The sequence below is a fragment of the Haliotis rubra genome, unplaced genomic scaffold (assembly GCF_003918875.1).
Source record: "Haliotis rubra isolate DU_JTF1 unplaced genomic scaffold, ASM391887v1 Scf430, whole genome shotgun sequence".
NCBI lineage: Eukaryota > Metazoa > Mollusca > Gastropoda > Lepetellida > Haliotidae > Haliotis > Haliotis rubra.
In genome coordinates, this window is record NW_025767114.1 from 259,094 (window position 1) to 282,352 (window position 23,259).

Consider the following 23,259-nt stretch of genomic DNA (forward strand, 5'->3'; position numbering starts at 1 on the left):
TTGTTTTCGTGGTTCTTGTTTAGGCCACTCACAGCAATATTCCAGATGTATGTGAAGTAGAGTTGTGACGATATATATCCTAGTATTAATCGTGATACTTTTTCTGACAATAAATATATCGATACTTTTTTCCATATCGTGATATGTTGACCTTAAAATTGTGAATTCCAGCAGAAATTGACGGTTATGTCAAAATTTACACTGTTTCTTGTTATCAAAATACACTTTTTTAAAGAAAATAACTGAAGATAGCATATCGTGATATGCATCGTATCGTTCCATGATATCGCGATAAACCTCTAATGTGAAGTAAGTCTGTATAAATCATAGCATCCGCAAGTGAGTCTGGACCAGACAATCTAGTGATTGACATCATGTATATTTGTTTAAAACAGTGTGTGAAATAGCCATTGGCCTGCTAGCCTGTGACTGGTAAAAATCCAGTCGGGCCAGTAATTCTCAAGTCACTGGCCAGACTGGCTAGTGAATTTTCATGGGGTCATTTTTAATCTTTTGCTTAGTTTCTATATTCACATTTCGGGCAAGTGAATTATTTTGTGGGCTAGTAACTTTCAGGTATGGCTAGTCCGACTGGCTAGCAAAATTTGGAAACTATTTTGCACACTGATTGTGAAGATACTTATACATATATACAATACAACCTGTGAAGATCCAGGTTTAGATTGGTCTTCAGCAACCCATGCTTGTGTAAGATGCAACTTACAGGATCTTGTACTCTTGACTTGGTTGGCGCATATCGATTGCATTGATAATAATAATAACAATAATTGATTTCTAAAGCACCTGGTATCCATCAACAGGTGCTCACTGGCGCTATGACAAAGTTAAAACCAAATCCATGCCCACATATATACACACATTCCTGAAAGCCTACTGAAATGTTGAGCAGAAGAGGTGGGTTTTAAGGAGAAACTTGAAAAGGCCTTTGGATTTGGCGTTTCTTAGTTCAGATGGCAGGGAGTTCCAAAACTGGGGACTGCACACTGAGAAGTGATGTCAGTCACTGGATTGTCTGGCCCTGACTCGAGTATTTACATACTGACGTCATACAGCTGGAATATTGCTGAGAATGACATTAAACAACAACAAAAACAATACAAGTAAAAGGTTTCCAGGAAACACAAGAGTGAGTGAGTGAGTGAGTGAGTTTAGTTTTACGCCGCACTCAGCAATATTCCAGCTATATGGCAGCGGTCTGTAAAGGTTGGACCAGACCAGTGATCAACAGCATGAGCATCGAGATCACATGTATTAACTGAAGGGCCTGACCACCTGATCCAAGCCTTTTACGACAAATCTCCATGGGTTGCTAATTCTACCCTGGATCTTCATGGGATGCAAGATCACTAAAGGGTCATTTATCTCTAAATAGATGCTCCCTTACTGAAAATTATGCGGCCATCAGCTGATGTGACCTCAAAGTGAGCTGAAACTGGAGTGAAGTTCACCATGTTTTCATCCACATTAAAACAAGACAACACAAGATATCACGTTCATTTTGTTTATTCTATCGTTTACTATTATAACTGTGTTCACTGAGAGAATTAAATTCAGATAAAATTTAAGTATGTGCATGCCATGATGACTATAGACCTACCAAACTCAACATCTTATAACAGCCAAGATTGTGTCATTTGGAAATAGATGCTTTCTATATGACTGATAGGGAACTACTCAATGCACACAATCAATTCAAAGTCAAACTGCACTTTCATAAATTTCAGTTCTTGGAATATTGAATGGACAATTGAAACTATAAGAAAGTGTTTTGAAACATCATTAAGTATTTGTATCCATCTTACACAATGTACAAAATTGGACAATGTACAGGACACAACCGAAGATCACAATATTACAGTTAACCATGGCAACCAAAAGTTCAACAACGAAAACTTATTTAATAATAAATCATGTTTATCATGCAAAACTGAAAGAGAGACATTCTAAAATGAATTCCACAACTTAAAATGTAAGACAGCACTTTACTGAAAATATTAAAATGTAAATTTAGTGGTTCTTCTAACATGTAAAATTTGAGGGGAAAATCCTATCGATGTATCATGTCATGGGACACACAATCTGCAGTCTTGCAGCTAATTATACTTACAATACTTATGTATATCACCACCCCAGTATTCTCATGTATCACATCAACAACAAAGACAAATTCCGAGCTGTGGACAGGCTGGAGAAGCATGTGTTAAAATTTTATGCATTATTAATCCAAGACAATATTGTACAGAAAACGTGTTCCCCCCAAAAGGTGACATAAATCTCCAGTTTCCATAGCTCTGGCTATCCAAAGTCCAAAGTCTTAGTGCTAAGATGACAGGGGAAACATCACTAGATGATGTTATGGAAACAATAACCATGATTCCACCAGCAGTCTTAGAAGTAAGATTTTCTTAATTCTTATATTGTCAGTGACTTTGGATTAATGAAACATTTAACAGTATTCTATTTAAATCTGGATAACATAACATGCACAATCTGGTTAGTGGCTTCTCACGATAAGCATACAACTAGAAATCCCTTGCCCTTCAACCCTGTGCATCAATAACTTTTTCATTACATAAACTCAGAATTTGTCCTTTAGATACATCACCACAAAGGCAAACTACACATGTTCAAACCAGGCAGTGTTTTATCTTTAAAAGCTCACTGGAAATCTGTACTTAGTTAAGAACAACTAAAACTGCTGCTTTCTTTGCAAAATAATATCATCACTGCGAACAAAATCAGAAATAAAACAAATGGCCATTATAATCATCTGCCAATGAGGCAGAAACACAATACTATGACGAATTTAAAGACATTGGTTTGATTTGACAGTATCACAATTTTGATCTGTACAATATCACACAAAAATAAACACAAAATGTACACTGTTTCTCTACACAATGCACCGAGCTCCACTTTGGCACCGACATGCTGATGAAATGACAATGTATGAACTCACCACCTCTAATACCCATGAGGAATCATTTCAATAATGCAATTAGAAATACCTCAATTGATAGTCTTGAACTACAATAGAAATATTCACATTGCCATGAGCTAAGAAGAACTATGCTACTCACATGAGATCAAAAAGCAAAATAACCTAAAGCCTTAACCTAAGAAATGTTTTCAACCACCCAAAGCCTAAATTCAAGAAATGTTCTCAACCGCTTAAAGCCTAAATTCAAGAAATGTGATTCTAACCTGGATATCAGTGACACTAACCTGGGTATCAGTGACACTAACCTGGGTATCACTGACTCTAACCTGGGTATCAGTGATGCTAACCTGGGTATCAGTGACACTAACCTGGGTATCAGTGACTCTAACCTGGGTATCAGTGATGCTAACCTGGGTATCAGTGACACTAACCTGGGTATCAGTGACACTAACCTGGGTATCAGTGACACTAACCTGGGTATCAGTGACTCTAACCTGGGTATCAGTGATGCTAACCTGGGTATCAGTGACACTAACCTGGGTATCACTGACTCTAACCTGGGTATCAGTGACACTAACCTGGGTATCATTAACTCTAAGCTGGGTATCAGTGACACTAACCTGGGTATCAGTGACACTAACCTGGGTATCAGTGACACTAACCTGGGTATCACTGACTCTAACCTGGGTATCAGTGATGCTAACCTGGGTATCAGTGACACTAACCTGGGTATCAGTGATACTAACCTGGGTATCAGTGACGCTAACCTGGGTATGACTCTAACCTGGGTATCAGTGATGCTAACCTGGGTATCAGTGACACTAACCTGGGTATCAGTGACACTAACCTGGGTATCAGTGACTCTAACCTGGGTATCAGTGATGCTAACCTGGGTATCAGTGACTCTAACCTGGGTATCAGTGACTCTAACCTGGGTATTAGGGGTGGATGACAATGAGGGAATGATGCTGGAGTAGACAGGAGTGTTTACATGAGTTGTAGACATAAATACCATGAATATACACAGTAGGGGCTGAATATCATGAACATTCACAGTAGGTGATGAATAAATAGCGACTGTATGCATTACATCCATGAGATCATATTGATCAAGTGAGTATGTGTAACTGCAGATAACATTGATATGGTACGACTGTTGAAGACTGACATTGTCCGATGTGTAAACATGTGGCAACAGGGCATGGCAACACGTGGCATCAGGTTAAACACTGCATGGAATACTGATCATGGAAGGCAACCAATATGCCAGTCTGTGATTGGTTCTTGGCTAAAACAGTCTTTTCAGAAAAGTGTTACTTTCCGTTTTCTAAAATGTTGATTACATTTTACAATTATCGGTGGTTGATCTTCAGTTGAACTGACCATGGATGCTACCTCAGTATGAATGACAGGTATCTGATACACTGCACAAGTATCAATACTGGTACCATCAATATGACTGACAGGTATCTGATATACTGCACAAGTATCAATACTGGTACCCTCAATATGACTGACAGGTATCTGATATACTGCACAAGTATCAATACTGGTACCCTCAATATGACTGACAGGTATATGATATACTGCACAAGTATCAATACTGGTACCCTCAATATGACTGACAGGTATCTGAGATACTGCACAAGTATCAATACTGGTACCCTCAATATGACTGACAGGTATCTGATACACTGCACAAGTATCAATACTGGTACCCTCAATATGACTGACAGGTATCTGATATACTGCACAAGTATCAATACTGGTACCATCAATATGACTGACAGGTATCTGATATACTGCACAAGTATCAATACTGGTACCATCAATATCACTGACAGGTATATGATATACTGCACAAGTATCAATACTGGTACCCTCAATATGACTGACAGGTATCTGATATACTGCACAAGTATCAATACTGGTACCCTCAATATGACTGACAGGTATCTGAGATACTGCACAAGTATCAATACTGGTACAATCAATACTGGTACAATCAATATGACTGACAGGTATCTGATACACTACACAAGTATCAATACTGGTACCCTGACTGAAAAGTATCTTACGGTATATACTGCAAAGCATACTGGTCCCTGCATGTATTCATTGACTGGGAACAAGGCCCAACATTGCTTTATTGCCACAAGTTAAAACATATTTGTGGAAGTCATATGAAAATCAACCAAACTGGTCAGAAGTATGAAGGTCAGGAACCAATCACAAATTCAGCACAAATCTGAAATCCATTTGATCTATACTGGCCTTTTGCAAGAAATGGATGCTTTGTAAATGAACACACTTTGGACCAAGCCAGTATTTGAGAATTTACAGTACAGGTAAGTGAATAAAGCAAAACTAAAAATGATTGGCAGTTAATTGTTTCATGGAAGTTACAAATTTGACCGGGTTTGACAAATACAAAAACAATATCTTCAAAGTATCAAAATAACAAATATGTTTATGCTGTCTGTTTCAGCCATTGAACATCTTGTACAATGATATAATCCACAATTATATTGGCATACACAATAACAAGCATGAAACAAAGACACATTATATGAAACACAATATAACAGTTTACTGGTGACAGCAATGACATCACTACTAGTTTGACTCCACATTGGGTAGAAATACATAAAAACACTCCCAATTTTGAACCAAATCTGTTTACCCCATGCTTCTGAGAAATTGTTAAACCTTTAATGTCGGGTTTAATAGTATGCAGTGCAACTTTTAAAAGCTGTTCTCTGGGATTCTGCAGTGTTTGGAAGGCTCCTGGTGTTTATATTATTGGGGTGGGAGGTCGTTAGTGGGTAGATAGCCTAGTGGGTAAAGTGTTGACTCGTCAGGCCGAAAACCCGGGTTCGATTCCCCACATGAGTACAATGTGTGGAGCCCATTTCTGGTGTCCCCCGCAGTGATGTTGCTGGAATATTGCTAAAAGCAGCGTAAAACCAAACTCACTCACTCACTCACAGATTTTGGCTCTGTCAAATCACATCCAATCACCAGGTAAACAGTCCTCTATCGTCACATCTTATCGCTGAGTAATGCTATGTGTCAGAAACACTGCAAATCTGTCAAATACTGTCTTGATTTATCATGGTACTAATTTCAAACCCTGGAATGATATGCTAACATTTTCACCCTAATCGGACAGAAATATGCCAATGTTTTAGCCTTTAAACAATAACATGATTATTTAACAAAAGTTGGGAACGAAGTCATGCTCAAACTCTATTTAAGTGAGAGAGTGATTTGTGGCACTTGTGATGACTGGGGCCCCAAATTGAGATTGGAATCATCCCAAAATGTCCATTTGTAAGATATTTGTCAAATATTCGACTGGTTACAACTTTACATACAATAATGAGCTCGATCTAATTGATAGCTTAGTGTGAAATTGTACATGAATGGAAAATCTATGTTGGACATGTTATTATGACATAGCAAAACGGTTTAAATATGACTGACTGTGGAATATTGAGCAATATCGGACTAGGACATTATCAGCAAGACTGTACCACCTCTGTGGCAGGGAACAATACACCTTGAAAATAAATACCAACCAACGTATCTCTGAAAGCTAAACTTGGTTTACATGGCTTCAGGTAAATCTGACATACAATCTTTGACTATGAGAAGGTATATTGCACAAGCAGTGTATTCAGTATTGTCTGAGACCATTGCTCAGTGTAAACCAGCCAAGCGAAATGTTCTCTCATCGTACATCATGGTAACCACTCATAAAATCCTGCATCATTCTCCTCAGTCCATACATAACATTGGCCATTGCGTCAGAGATATTCTCCTCTGTGACCTCCTCCTCCATTTCTCCAGAAGGAGAGTCTTTAAATGCAGGAACATCAGAAGGAAATGACTCCTGCTACGACTTATGACCAGCCAAAGTCTTGAAGCTCTTCAGATATGCCTCATGAACGGTTGACACAAAAGTGTTGTCATTCTGAAACAAAAAAATTACTGAGTGAGTGATGATGGCTCAAAGACTTACGTTATGGATGCCTACCACTGTGACACAAACATGAGAATAGAAAACTGCTGACAGAAATAGTAAAGTAAACTGACTTAAACCCATGAACAGTCGAACCTTTTAAACCAATAAACTTGGATATGACCAAGTGTGACAGAGCCCAGTGTTACATAACCTGCCTGGCATGATATATCCTGGTGTTATATATCCTGAAGTGATATACCAAAGCGTGATATACCCTGGTCAAACACACCCTGGCATGATATAACCTAGTGTTATATATCCTGAAGTAATATACCTAAGCGTGATATATCCTGGTCAAACATACCCTGGCATGATATAACCTAGTGTTATATATCCTGAAGTGATATACCAAAGCGTGATATACCCTGGTCAAACACACCCTGGCATGATATAACCTAGTGTTATATATCCTGAAGCAATATACCTAAGTGTGATATACCCTGGTCAAACACATCCTGGCATGATATAACCTATTGTTATATATCCTGAAGTAATATACCTAAGCGTGATATATCCTGGTCAAACACACCCTGGCATGATATAACCTAGTGTTATATATCCTGAAGTGATATACCCTGGTCAAACACATCGCGTGGCATGATATATCCTGGTGTTATATATCCAGGGATAAACCCTATCAAACCTGGTGTGTACTATATCCTGAAGTGATATACCATAGTGTGATATACCCTGGCATGATATATCCTGGTGTTATATATCCTGAAGGGATAAACCCTAGTCAAACATACATTGTCATGATATATCCTGGTGTACTATATCCTGAAGTGATATACCATAGTGTGATATACCCTGTTCAAACATACCCTGGCATGATATATCCTGGTGTTATATATCCTGATGGGATAAACCCTAGTCAAACATACATTGTCATGATATATCCTGGTGTACTATATCCTGGTGATACTATATCCTGAAGTGATATACCACCCTAGTGTGATATCCTGGTGTACCCTGATATCAAACATACCCTGTTCAAACATACCCTGGCATGATATATCCTGGTGTTATATATCCTGAAGGGATAAACCCTAGTCAAACATACATTGTCATGATATATCCTGGTGTACTATATCCTGAAGTGATATGCCATAGTGTGATATACCCTGGTCAAACATACCCTGGCATGATATATCCTGGTGTTATATATCCTGAAGGGATAAACCCTAGTCAAACATACATTGTCATGATATATCCTGGTGTACTATATCCTGAAGTGATATACCATAGTGTGATATACCCTGTTCAAACATACCCTGGCATGATATATCATGGTGTTATATATCCTGAAGGGATATACCAAAGTGTGATATACCCTGATCAAACATACCTGGCATGATATATCCTGGTGTTAAATATCCTGAAATGATATACCAATGTGTGATATGGTCAAACATACCCTGGCATGATATATCCTGGTGTTATATATCCTGAAGTGATATACCATAGTGTGATATACCCTAGTCAAACATACCCTTGTGTTATATAACCTGGTGTCATAAACAAGCAGCCAAGGAAGGCAACTCTACACAGACAGCGGCAAAGCTTGAAGTCACTGGATTACCAAAGGACCTTTTATTAATATTACAGCAATAACACAACGTTGGACATCAGAAAGTTGGCTCAAAAGTTTGGAATTGAACCTGGTCCTTGGGCGTGACAATAAAACGTCTTACTTGGCTACTCGATACCCTATTTTATATCTGATTCTATAAGGACATGTAGGACAAAATCAAACATGTACAAGAAGAAGATTAAGATTCTGTCACCAATAGAAATGACAGCAGATGAAGTTCTTCCACAAATCTACATGTGGGATGATCCTTGTCATGCTACAGTTGCCTTATGAAACAGGACACAGAATTCAGCTGTACCTTAATGAGATAAAGCAGAGCTTGTTGTAACTGATCTTTGGTGAGTGGTGAGTGAGTGATGGCAGCCGACTGCTCCGGTTCCGAGCTGTCACTCTGGGTGCGGTCCAGAGCTGAAACAAGCATACAAGTATTTACACAGGAGATACATGATTTACTGATATATCTGTGGTGTAATATAGCCCTGTGTGATGTACCTATACTTTGACACGGCCAAGTGTGATTGAGCCCAGTGTTACATACCCTGTCTGGTATGATATATCCTGCTGTGACACACCCTAGAGTGATAAACACTGGTGATATATACCCTGGTGTGATATATCCTCATGGGATAAATCCTGGTATGATATATCCTGCTGTGACACACCCTAGAGTGATAAACACTGGTGATATATACCCTGGTGTGATATATTCTCATGGGATAAATCCTGGTATGATATATCCTGCTGTGACACACCCTAGAGTGATAAAAACTGGTGATATATACCCTGGTGTGATATATTCTCATGGGATAAATCCTGGTATGATATATCCTGTGACACACCCTAGAGTGATAATCACTAATGCGATAATATATAGTGTGATATATACCCTGGATATGATGATATCCTGGTATGATATATCCTGTGCTGTGACACACCCTAGAGTGATAAACACTGGTGATATATACCCTGGTGTGATATATTCTCATCATTCTGCTGTGACACACCCTAGTGTGATAAATCCTGGTATGATATATCCTGCTGTGACACACCCTAGAGTGATAAACACTGGTGATATATACCCTGGTGTGATATATTCTCATGCGATAAATCATGATATATCCTGCTGTGACACACCCTAGAGTGATAAACACTGGTGTGATATATTCTCATGATAATATATATTCTGCTGTGACACACCCTAGTGTGATATACACTGGTGATATATACCCTGGTGTGATATATTCTCATGCGATAAATCCTGGTATGATATATCCTGCTGTGACACACCCTAGAGTGATAAAAACTGGTGATACACTGGTACTTTTCCTCTTGTCACGTGATACAGCTTGATCTCTTATAACCCAGCGGGTAGCCAACACTTGGGTGATATACGTGGTAGAATACCATTAATACAAGATATCATACGACTGTATCTATAGTTGTAATGTATAAGATTGACTGGTGTACCTACCTGCTGGCTGCTGTGTGGTGGGGGTGGTAGGGAGCGGGGGACTTTTCCTCTTGTCATGTGATGACGAGAATGCCATGGGAGACAGGAGCACATCGGGACACGACACTGATGAGGATGGGAGTATACCAACATCACCGGACATCTACAAAGACGAAGCAAGACACATAGCTCTTATTGATACTTCACAAATGAAGCTTCCCTTATTAAATTGAACTGTCATTAAATATCATAGTTACAGAGAAACTAAGTTTCATCAATTGAAGCACTGTGTGGCAGTTCATACTTTGATGTGATGATGAAATAAATAATACGCTGATCTTGGTGGCAAAATAGAGCAAATTTCTGTAACCAAAATAATGATAAAAATCAACTGAGAAAATATTATTCAAAACCCCAGTCTACTGAACATGACTATTTGATGTAAATTGTATACATATAATTACTTGTAACAGTATAATTATATATACGCAAATATTTACCTCCAAAAGCATCTTATCTCTTTATTTTTTGTTAATTAACTGATAAAATAACAAAACAATATGCTGCAATCCAATTCGTTCCACATATATAGTAGCTGGGACATTTTTGGGGTATCCATTTTGAAACCGGATGGTGAAACCATTCACTCGTATATAAAAATAGAATTTAGTTTCACTTTGAAACGATGTATCCGAAACTAGACACTTGTTTATGACAAGAGAAACCAATTTCGCAATAATCGAACAGGCCCTAAGACAACAATGAATGAGAACCATCAACTGCTCTTGGAGTTACTTCCCTTTGAAAAGACTTCTGTACACCGAAGATCAGTTTTAATAATCTTTAACTTTCAAAACAGTTTAACCATGTAAAGAGTTAAATTAAAGTTTAATATATGATAATTTCTGTATGTTAGGGTACATATTTTGTTTTAAATAGTGTCATTGCACCTGGATGAAAATAGTTTGCAATTCTGCAAAGTTCCACTGCATGAGTGACAAAGTTGTGTTAAATGCCACCTGTGACTGTATTTCAGTTAAATCACAGAATGCCTTCATTGATGAAGAAACACCTATCCACTGTATGCAGGTTTTATTACCAGAGTAGATGGCAGCATGGATACACTGTGAGCCAGTCCGGTCCCTCCCTGCTCGATGTCGCTGGGTTTCAGCAGCGGGGCATCCCCAGACATAGTGACGTCACCTGCCTTGGCTCCTGGCTGTGCGGCACCCCCAGGGGGCTGGGGCTTGGTCCTGGGGACCAGCAGCTGATGAAGCCCTGCCATGAGGGGCTTGTGAAGGAGGGGGTCCTGCATGGGGATGGGGGAGGTGCCGTCGGGTTTCAAGGAGTCACATCCTTCTGATCTTGGTCTTTCAAGGATGTTGTGGCTGATCTGCTGCCGTTCGATCTCCTCCACCGTCTGTCCTGTTGAGATGAGTTTCTGCAGCATCGGGGGAAGCTTGTCCTTGTGAGATTCTGTCTCCACCATGGAGATTGACCTGCAGTACAACAGTCACTGTGAGCCTCATGACTCAACAACACGACATTAACGTAGCCTCATGACTCAACAACACGACATTAACGTAGGAGATAAACAGATCAATTTGAGTGAGAGAGTGAGTGAGCATTGTTTAACGCTGCTTTAAGCAATATTCCAGCAATATCACGGCAGGGGACTCCAGAAATGGGCTTCACACATTGTACCCATATGGGGAAACGAACCCGGGTCTCCCCCGCCGTGATATTGCTGGAATATTGCTAAAAACGGCATAAAACCATACTCACTCACTCACTCACTTCAGCATGACGAGCAGACACTTTAACCATTAGGCTACCCCACCGCCCCTAGATTAATTTGAACAATATCAATTCTAATTCCTCACAACTCCAAGCTTGGCCTTATGGTAATACACACTTTCCAGAAAGAGTATAATTGTCATGATCCCATTTTGAAAATAATCTACCTTTGTAACACTGAGGGCTTGGTGACATCTGGAAGTTCAGCGGTAGAGGCATCCACCATTCCTCCCCGCTGTTGGCTAATACTGGCCTTACGGAACAACGCCTCCAGCGTCATTGGTCCTGAAGAATCAGATGCAGGCTGGGATAGGTTACCTGACACGATTGCAGGCATTTCTGAAGGAGAAGGATATGGCCTTGAATTAAAACAAACAATTAAACAAGTTGTTGTAAAATAAGGCTTTATGTCGTGTTCAAGATTAAATTCATGTGCATGACAATCCCAGTGGTCCAAACAACAGACCTTCAGCTTTCCTGGGAACAACTACACTACTACATAGAAGGGTATCGAGAGAATCTATTTAGTTGAGCGTATTAATCATTTTGTGTTGACACTAAGGCTGCAACGATTCACTCGCATATTCGGTGAATCGAACCGAAGCCCTTCATGAATTCAATTCGTTATTCGTGGTCACCAGAACCGAATATTAACGAATATTTACGATTTTTTTAAGGGAGCATGTTTTACTTGAACCCTTGTGTACTTTTGGAAAGTGAGATATGCAAGGATTGAATATGTACTAGCATTGCAGTAGCGCAAGTGATGTTAGTTTGCCAAGGCCGTACAGGTACTGTCGACTATAACTATTACATACCAAATTTGAGTGTCATGAGATCACTGGTTATTGCTGTGACAAATCAAAACTGTCAACATGGGTGTTCATATTGTAAATCAATCACTTAACTACAATACTGTATTCTTGAATAATTATTTGTATTCGTTACCCAATATTCATGATACGTATCATATTCACCACATAGTGTATTCGTTGCAGCCCTAGTTGACACATTCTATGTTTCATCAGTACAAGGATGTTAGTACCTGAATTTGATACAAACAACACCTGAGTGGGATATAGCACAAGATTTAGCATTCCAGAGGATTTGAACATGATTCTGAAATCAAAGCAATAGTGATTTGTTGGAAATCTAAAGCCACAAAGAGTAGCTTCCCTTAGATCCAGTTCCTTGTACACCTACTTCTACAGTCCTTGCATGTTTGAGTTTGTGTCTTCAACTCAACTCGGTATTTGAATTGCCCTCAATATTTATTTCAAAAGAGCCCTGAAGATATGGGTTAGAATTGATCTTCAGCAACCCATACATGTCTGAACAGGCCACTAATGGGATTGGGTGGTCAGATGGCATTATATAGCTGTAAAATAGAGTGTGGGGTTGAACAAACAAGAAGACAAAGTCATCAATATCCCCCGCAATGGCAAAATACTCTTCATGATTATGTCTACAAGTTATGATTATGTCAAATATTTAGGTGTGTATATAGAAAAGTGGAAGGAGAGCATTGAAAGGTTTTTAAAGTTCTGCTCCAGAAAGGAGCACTATCACCAATTTCAGTCTATGTCAAACTTGTTGCCATGGAAAATGCCAAAAATATTTTATTCAGAATTCCAAAACTACCAAAAGGCACCAGTACACCACCAGATCTATCTATGTGCCAAGTTTGGTGAAGAAACATTGAACGGTTTTAGAGTTCTGCTCCGGAAAAGAGCACTACCACCAATTTCAGTCTAAGTCAAACTTGTTGCCATGGAAATGCCAAAAATATTTTATTCAGAATTCCAAAACTACCAAAAGGCACCAGTACACCACCAGATCTATCTATGTGCCAAGTTTGGTGAAGAAATAGTGAAGCGGTTTTAGAGTTCTGCTCGGAGGAAGAAAGACAAATGTGCGACGGACGAACGGACGCACGGATGGAGTCCATTTTAATACCCCCTGCAACGCGATAACAAAAGAAGATTTGCCAAAATAACTATTGTTGCAAGGAAAGGCGACCCAAAGTGTGAACAACATTTCAATTGTTCATGTCTATGTTAAACAAAACTAATAGATACGTTTTCCCATATACTGCAATATACATCACAACAGATTAGCAAGTATTGCAAGGCAGGGTGCAATTTTGTGTTTTGTCAATACCCGCACCAAGTGAGTAGTGAGTGAGTGAGTGAGTGAGTGAGTGAGTGAGTGAGTGAGTGAGTGAGTGAGTGAGTGAGTGAGTGAGTGAGTGAGTGAGTGAGTGAGTGAGTGAGTGAGTGAGTGAGTGAGTGAGTGAGTGAGTGAGTGAGTGAGTGAGTGGTGAGGAGGTGAGTGAGTGAGTGAGTGAGTGAGTGAGAGTGAGTGAGGAGGAGTGAGTGAGTGAGTGAGTGAGAGTGAGTGAGAGTGAGTGAGAGTGAGAGAGTGAGTGGTGAGGTGAGTGGTGGTGAGTGAGTGGTGAGTGAGTGAGTGAGTGAGTGAGTGAGTGAGTGAGTGAGCAGTGAGGTGGTGAGTGGAGTGTGAGTGAGTGAGGAGTGGAGGTGAGTGGTGAGTGAGTGAGTGAGTGAGTGAGTGAGGAGTGAGATAAATACGTCTGTAAATGATTCCAAGACCGTACAGCATTGCAGTGGTGCGTATCTGCTAAGTTTTCTAAATTATTTCCTACCGTATCGTGCATATTTTTTATCCGTACATACGGCCGATACGGCCCTTATCTGGAGCCCTGTCCATTGTTAATACATATTTGCAACACATAAAAAGCAGCATGACAGAACACCTACCGGTATATACTTATTTACCCCTTGCAATGAAAACAAAATATTTAGTGTAAAACATTACCATGAACAGACTCCAATTAAGAAGCAAATTAATTATGAATCTAAAAATGCTGTTGGAACCTAGCACAGTAATTACTGCTTGTTGTTTGTTGACTCTATTTCCATGGCGACAACAGGAGCTGGGTTACAAATACCACCGACCTGTACACGATGCAGTATTCATGTTCCTCACACTGCGAGTGCCCTGTGTTTGGACCAAGCTCTCACTGCTGTTTATTATAACACTGTAAGTCAGTATAGTGTTTGTTTGTTGTTTAATACTGAACTCAGCAATAGTCCTGCCATATGACGGCAGCCTGAATGATGGACCAGACATTCCAGTGATTGCAACATGAGCATCAATTGCCATGTGATGACATGCATGAACCAAGTCAGTGAGCATGATGACTCAATTCTGTGATTGAAGGGTTGCAATGCCCAATACATTCTCACAGAAACTCTCAAACTGATGCAAGAGCTGTATAACTCCAACAACAGAATCATAGATAACAGTATATGATTCATCAATCACCCCAATTTCTGAGTGAGTGAGTCAGTATGGTTTTATGCCGCTTATAGCAATATTCCATCAATATCATGGCGGGAGACACCAGAAATGAGCTTCACATATTGTACTCATGTGGGGAAACGAACCTGGGTCTTCGGCGCGTTGAGCCAACGCTTTAACCACTAGGCTAACCCAAACCCCCACCCCACCCACACACCTTCTGATGGGAGACCCCAACAACAGAATCATAGATAACAGTATATGACTTATCAAAGACCCCACCTTCTGATGGAGACCCCTCCATGCTGAACTTGACTGGCGTAGGACGAACAAGGTTGACATTGCTGGTGGGGGCGGCAGTGGTGATGTGGTCGGTCATAGGGGCGGGGCTTCTCCTCCTTAGTAGGGCCTGGAGCTCCTTTGGCCTGTTGACGATGATGGAACCATTTGAAATGAGGGAAGCTAACAACTGCTTGTAACTGAACAACAATCATAATTGGAAGACACCATAATACATCAGATGCAAAGTCTGGAGATCCTTCACTTCTAAGAGCTCCTACACTTCCAAGAGAACCTACATGTCCAAGAGCTCCTACACTTCCAAGAGATCCTACATTTCCAAGAGCTTCTTAACTTCCAAAAGCTCCTACACTTTCAAGAGCTCCTACACTTCCAAGACCTTTATACTTCCAAGAGATCCTACATTTCCAAGAGCTTCTTAACTTCCAAAAGCTCCTACACTTCCAAGACCTTCTATACTTCCAAGAACTCCTACATTTCCAAGAGCTTCCTAACTTCCAAAAGCTCCTACACTTCCAAGAGCTCCTACACTTCCAAAACCTTCTATACTTCCAAGAGATCCTATATTACCAAGAGCTCCTACACTTCCAAGAGCTCCTACACTTCCAAGAGCTCCTACACTTCCAAGAGCTCCTACACTTCCAAGAGCTCCTACACTTCCAAGAGCTCCTACACTTTCAAGAGCTCCTACACTTCCAAGAGCTCCTACACTTCCAAAACCTTCTATACTTCCAAGAGCTCCTACATTTCCAAGAGCTCCTACACTTCCAAGAGGCTCACTTACACTTCCACACTTCCAAAACCTTCTACACTTCCAAGAGCTCCTACATTTCCAAGAGCTCCTACACTTTCAAGAGCTCCTACACTTCCAAAACCTTCTACACTTCCAAGAGATCCTACATTTCCAAGAGCTCCTACACTTTCAAGAGCTCCTACATTTCCAAGAGCTTCCTAACTTGCAAAAGCTCCTACACTTCCAAGAACTTCTATACTTCCAAGAGATCCTACATTTCCAAGAGCTCCTACACTTCCAAGACATCCTACACTTCTCAAAGCTCCTCAACTTCCAAGACATCCTACATTTCCAAAAGTTCCTACACGTCCACACTTCCAAAAGATCCTACACTTCCAAGAGCTGGTACACTTGACATAACAGCTAAGACAGCTACTGTGGTGATGGTGTTTGAGTACTTGGTACATATGTATGTATATCTTTGTTTAATATGACAAATAGTACCAGACAATAATAACAGAGGTATATTGGGGCTACTTTCACTGTGGTATTGAAACAACTCGCTACACTATTGTATAGCATTGTATATTGTCAGCTATTGTAGTGGTAGAGATTTATTTTGTATTCAATCAACATTTAGGTTTGCTGATTATATTATACAATGTAACAGAAAGGAATACATTATTTATCAAGATTGTAAAGTCAACTATTTTACTCCCTGTTGCTACTCAACACAAATAGAAGTAACTGTCATCAGGAGTTGTTGTTATTGCTAATCAACACAAGGCCGGATTGAAATTTGACTGTTTTCTGATGCATAATTTATTCTTAACTAGTTGTGACTAATGAGATAATTAAACTTTATGTATAGTTATGACATTACAACAGGTGTTTGTAAACTCCTACAGTACACTAGTAGAACAAACAATTCATGTTTCAACTTCTCCTTATGCTCCTAATTATTTACCTTGACATATTCACTCTGAGCCTTGGTCAACATCTGCATAATGTCCACCTGCCCTTCACCTGGCTGGGTCCCAGGTGGCTTGTCTCGACCAATCATTTGCTTGGTAAGGTCAACTGGTTCTGGCGCCTTCTGGACTGGAGCTGGAACCTTGATGCCCTGGTCAGCCTTGCCCACAGCTACATGAAGAAACCTGGAATAACAGGAGGAAACTCTAGTTATTCTCTGTTGGAAAAAGATTTTATCCATGCGGGGAATCAAACCTGGATCTTCAGCATGACGAGTTAATGTTTTAACCACTAGAATATCCCACCGCCCTGCCTGTATGTGAGTCCCCTTACAATGATGCCTGTAGGTGACGCCCCTTAGGCCAATGTCCGTAGGTGAGTCCCATTAGGCCAATGCCTGTAGCAGACCACCCTCAGACCAATGCCTGTAGGTGAGATGTCTAGGCCAATGACTGTATGTGAGATCTCTAAGAAAAATTCTTGTAGGTGAGGTCTCTAGGCCAATGCCTGTAGGTGAAATTTCTAAGAACAATGCCTGTAGGTGAGATCTCTAGGCCAATGCCTGTAGGTGAAATTTCTAAGAACAATGCCTGTAGGTGAGATCTCTAAGAACAATGCCTGCAGGTGAGATCTCTAGGCCAATGCCTGTAGGTGAAATTTCTAAGAACAATGCCTGTAGGTGAGATCTCTAAGAACAATGCCTGTAGGTGAGATCTCTAGGCCAGTGCCTGTAGGTGAGATCTCTAAGAACAATGCCTGTAGGTGAGATCTCAAGAACAATGCCTGTAGGTGAGATCTCAAAGAACAATGCCTGTAGGTGAGATCTCTAAGAACAATGCCTGTAGGTGAGATCTCTAGGCCAATGCCTGTAGGTGTGATCTCTAGGCCAGTGCCTGTAGGCGAAATTTCTAAGAACAATGCCTGTAGGTGAGATCTCTAAGAACAATGCCTGTAGGTGAGATCTGTAGGCCAGTGCTTGTAGGTGAGATCTCTTCAGAATGTAGGTGTGTGAGAGAGGAGGCTGGTATCAGTATACCAACACATACCTACAAGCAGTCGGTACCCACACTTGTGGATATAAACCAAGATGGAGGATATGATAACATTGCAGCCATTCCCTCCAGGGCTGGCCGTGTGTAGCCTGGGACTTGCTCCACTGCCATGTTGAATACAGCAGCTCAGGCAGCAGTTGATGGGAACATATATGCTGCCTTAATTATTCAAGTTCACAAACCTGGTTCCCATCCACAAGGTGTTCATACCATCATAATAACACATAGTTTATAATAGGATCATGAATGACGCAGCACCATGAATGCTTGTAGGATTTGGCACCACAGCTATAATTTTCTTGAGCTAAAGCATAAGTAAGTTGCACTAATGATTTGTACAATCCTCCAGTGACGAGGTAATCGACAGCAGAGACAAATTCCTGCAAACGTATAATCATTATCAACAACTCTTCTTTATCCTGAACAAAAAAAAATCTGATTTTCAACACATACTTTGTAATGAATGCAGCTTAACAAGGCAAACAATTTGATTTGACTACAGGATGTTCAATGAACTACCTCATCACAGCATATGTCATCTACTATGTGCAAAGCTTTTGTTATATTAATGGACAGAGAAAACTGTTCATCACAGTGATCCGTTATGTGTAGACCTAAAGCACTTCACCAGTCGTGTGAAGACATGAAATATTCAGTGCAGTAAAGATACTACAGTGACCAGAGTGTACTTGGACTTGCAACACTATGAGCTTCAAACAAAATAATTCATGATATGTACTTAAATCAGTATTAAAATTTGATACAAGTGTACTGTGCAAGGTACTGATTTAGATTTACAGAAACATCATTCACTTCCTGTTTGATGACAGCAACATCCTCTTCACCTGATTCTGGTTTCCCATATGACATTAATGGCCTTGAACCAGGCCCATGTGCCAAATATAATACCGAGTCACCAAGAATAATACTTTCCATGTTGCACATATAGGGACTTGAACCAGGGCTCAATGTATGAGTGTAATCATTAACCACTAGACCATCTCACCATCCCTTAAGATACAATATTACCAAAATGAATGCCATACTTAGCAACAACCTAGTTATAAAGCAATGGCCTGTAAACAACCTGGGTTGAACTTCTGTAAGGTACACAAGTTGTTTGTCACATGTACATTGCCGATCTGGGTGTAATGATGCACAATCATCCAGTTCTCTACTGTGATCATCTATCCTCATTTAGTTTGTTCTCACAACATGTATGGAGTGCTGGGGACTTACTCTGCAAAAGAACTCTAAAATGGTGGAAAATCACAACCCATGTATGTAACAATCCCGTGACACTGATGAGCACCTGTTACCACCATCCCTGCTTCTCTTGGAAGCACCTGTAATTGCTAGTTTATCTTCTCTAAGAGACACAAGAACAAGACCTGCTTGCCTGTGTACATGTGCAACTTTCTTGAAGACAACATGCCCCCAAACAAAGTAGATTTTGATAATAGCCTCGTTGCCTGATGACACAAGTACATGTGCAAGTTTCTTGAACACAAAATCCCCCAAACACAGTAGATTTTGATAATCGCCTCGTTGCCTGATCACACAAGTACTTGTGCAAGTTTCTTGAAGACAACATCCCCTCAAACACAGTAGATCATGAAGACAACCCTGTTGCATGATGACACAAGTATATGGGTATGTTTCTTGAAGACAACATGGCCCCAATTCAGTGGAACATGAAGACAACCCTTTTGCATGATGACACAATTGACATGACACCTGAAGACAAAATGCCCATGGAGACACAAGAACACACCTCTGAAGAACACGCCCCAATTAAACACCTATGAAGAACACGCACCAATTGCCTGATGACAACATGTGGCGAACCTGAAGACAAGAGGCTGATGAACACTAACCCACATCCATGTGCTCCTTTGTAATCATGGTTTGTCTGATGGAATGTGCTTGCTTTCTTGTCAAGATAACCTATTTTCACCACTCCTCAGTTCATAAACCAGTCCAGAGAACTCTTTCAGCGTCATAGATACCATCACGGCAATATTGTTACCCTTCAGGAAATTGGAATGAGGTATGAAACAAGCAGAACACAAGCATCTGATTGGCCACCCAGATAGCACATTTGACAATCAGGAACACAACAGTACAAGTATTTATGAGTCCGAAACTGTGACCCTGGCAAACAGATGATTCCTGTTTAACCATGCATCCTTAAAGTATAGAAGGTAATCTGTAGGAAAGCTTCCCCTTATGATCTTAGGATGAAAGTAAAGTGATCGAATTAGATGATGTAACATATGTTATATTTGAAGATTACACTTCCTCAGTGGAGATGATGAAAAGAATTTGATAAGGCTTTGCATCTGCAGCTTGAGTCTGCACATGGAAAAATGAGGAATCGGTCAAAGGTTAATAGTTACTCATCAGCATTGCAGGCATGACGCCACAGGAAACATGGCATTCATAAAACCTTCAGCGTTTCAAAGAAAACTGGAACAGCTGTCAGAATCTAAAATCTGGGGATTGACAATTTGTTGTAACATAGGTGAATATTGAGCTGTAGGATGTTCTGAACAGAATTTGAGATGAAATAAGGTTGTCCACTCAATGTGTACAGAAAGTCCACGATATGGACTACAGTGTTATTGAAACCACCAGCCTTTGAAATTACCCACTAGTCGTCCGTGATACTATTCACTAGTCGTCTGTGATACTACTCACTAGTTGTCCATAAGATTATTCAGTTGTGCTGATGACAAGTGAAGTTCACAATGACAGCCCTCATGGATGAATAGTCTTTGCGAGCTATAATTCTGAACCAGTTCTAAATGTCTCAACAGCTTTCTTCAACTTGAATCATTATAAAACTTTTGTGGAAACGTGATAAACTTTTCTTGATGTCTCGGCAGGACTGGCTTCAAACTTTGAGAACTAGTGTTACCTATCTTGTATGATAATCCATGTCAAGCCTATCCTGATTGGTCAGGGGAGGCAATCCGGCAGAGTGAGATACACCCATACTACCAGGGCATTGGTGAGCAATAATGAGAAGATCCTGTGGTTCTTCGAGCCTGTCTTCATCAGCGATGGAATCTGGGGAACTCTTCCTGTCAACTTTCAACATTCGCTTATGACAAAACCCTTGATGTTCATACTGATTTTTGAATACTGAACTCAATCAAATAGGTAACCAGTGTTCGCGAATAGTGTCTGACCCTCTGACAAATCCGGCAGATTCGCCAACGGTTCGATAGAAGTCTACAAACCACCGGCCCCAGTGTCCGACTGTATATTTCACAATGACTTTGACTGAAGTTGTTACATGTGACATGTGACACTTGTTTGCTGTTTATTTTATCTTATTTTTTCTTATGTTAGTAAATAATTACAATGCCAATTATAAGAACTGTTAAATCTGAAATGTGTGTTTAATTTTATTCCATGGGTCCTGTGAATTTTCAATGGGTCAGACAGACATCTTAAACTTACAGGACCCAATGTCCTGTTACTTTGAAACACCATTCGTGAACACTGGGTAACAGGATGAAAAAGAGTTTCAGACTGAAAAAATCAAGTTAGAAGTCTGTGAACCACTCTTTGAACTGAAGCTATGCAAACAGTAAGCTACTTACAGGTGTTGACATTTACTGTTTTGTTAGAGCAACGTTACAGTGTTGAGGTGTAAATTAGTTAACCATTGGCTGAGCAAACAACACATTTTTTAACTGTTGACTTTGACGGTTTACACCACAAAACTCTCAATAATTACTTGTCCATCATCCAAGTCCACACATAACTTATACAAATCCCTCTTTCTCATCGACTACAAAAAGCCATTATGTTATTTTTCTAACCCACCATAGGTCCAAGTGTGTGTACTCCGTTTTGTTACATCTCTAATTTCAGACAAAACAGCATTATGGATGTCCTCATCTACAAATGTAGAAAACCAGCCTGCTTTGAAGTTTTCACAGTGCTGAAGTATGTACAATGTTTTGTGATTACCTCCATTTCATTACAACTGTATTTACCTGGAAAGTCCCCAAACATTGCTTGCTCACATGTCACCTACTCTGAACTGAATATATGGAAACTGAAATCTAGCATAAAATAACACTGTCTTGATCTATTCCAAATGTGTCATCTTCTTCTTCAGACAATATGATATGATGATTGTTTAATGCCACTTTTAGCTATATTCCAGCTTTGTGGTGCGGCCTGGTAATAATCAAGTCGGGACCAGACAATCCAGTGACTGAATGATCCATACCATCAGGGTACGATGACCCACTGTGATCCTAACCACAGGGGTTGACCTCCCAAGCCATTTGGTCGCCAATAATGGCCAGCATGTGTTGCTGGGGACCTATTTCTTGCAAATGTTATATGAAAGAATATCTGAAAACAAAGGGCCGACTGTGGCTTAGATGTATTCCAGGTGCATATTATTTGCCTAAATCACTGACAGAAACAGAGCATGTAATCACAGAATGAAACAGAGCATGTAATCATTGACAGAAACAGAGCATATAATCACTGACAGAAACAGAGCATGTAATCACTGACAGAAACAGAGCATGTAATCATTGACAGAAACAGAGCATGTAATCACAGACAGAAACAGAGCATGTAATCACTGACAGAAACAGAGCATGTAATCACTGACAAAAACAGAGCATGTAATCACTGACAGAAACAGAGCATGTAATCACTGACAGAAACAGAGCATATAATCACTGACAGAAACAGAGCATGTAATCACTGACAGAAACAGAGCATGTAATCACTGACAGAAACAGAGCATGTAATCACTGACAGAAACAGAGCATGTAATCACTGACAGAAACAGAGCATGTAATCACTGACAGAAACAGAGCATGTCATCACAGACAAAAACAGAGCATGTAATCACTGACAGAAACAGAGCATATAATCACTGACAGAAACAGAGCATGTCATCACAGACAAAAACAGAGCATGTAATCACTGACAGAAACAGAGCAGAGCATGTAATCACTGACAGAAACAGAGCATGTCATCACTGACAGAAACAGAGCATGTCATCACTGACA

At 40.1% G+C, this 23,259-nt stretch overlaps 1 protein-coding gene and 1 long non-coding RNA gene across 3 annotated transcripts in view; both read right to left on the reverse strand.

Moving 5' to 3' along the window:
* Nucleotides 1–1,510: 1,510 nt before the first annotated feature.
* Nucleotides 1,511–3,726, reverse strand: LOC124289031. Its single transcript, XR_006901570.1, has 2 exons — nt 3,415–3,726; nt 1,511–3,246 (listed from the first exon to the last, which is right to left on the reverse strand). It is a non-coding gene; the product is annotated as an uncharacterized LOC124289031 (long non-coding RNA).
* A 574-nt stretch (nt 3,727–4,300) lies between these two features.
* LOC124289032 (mRNA-decapping enzyme 1B-like) overlaps nt 4,301–23,259 on the reverse strand; it is a 154,148-nt gene continuing 135,189 nt past the window's right edge. Inside the window, exons 1-7 of one of the 2 annotated variants that reach the window (XM_046725627.1) lie at nt 17,152–17,271; nt 15,434–15,576; nt 11,998–12,169; nt 11,133–11,532; nt 10,055–10,196; nt 8,882–8,991; nt 4,301–6,938 (exon numbers count right to left, since the gene is read on the reverse strand). In XM_046725627.1, the coding sequence (XP_046581583.1) occupies nt 6,861–6,938; nt 8,882–8,991; nt 10,055–10,196; nt 11,133–11,532; nt 11,998–12,169; nt 15,434–15,576; nt 17,152–17,159 (1,053 nt within the window). In that variant the 5' untranslated portion in view covers nt 17,160–17,271 and the 3' untranslated portion in view covers nt 4,301–6,860. Of the gene's footprint in view, nt 6,939–8,881; nt 8,992–10,054; nt 10,197–11,132; nt 11,533–11,997; nt 12,170–15,433; nt 15,577–17,151; nt 17,342–23,259 lie in introns of those variants that run through there. The other variant, XM_046725628.1, reaches the window with a different exon arrangement.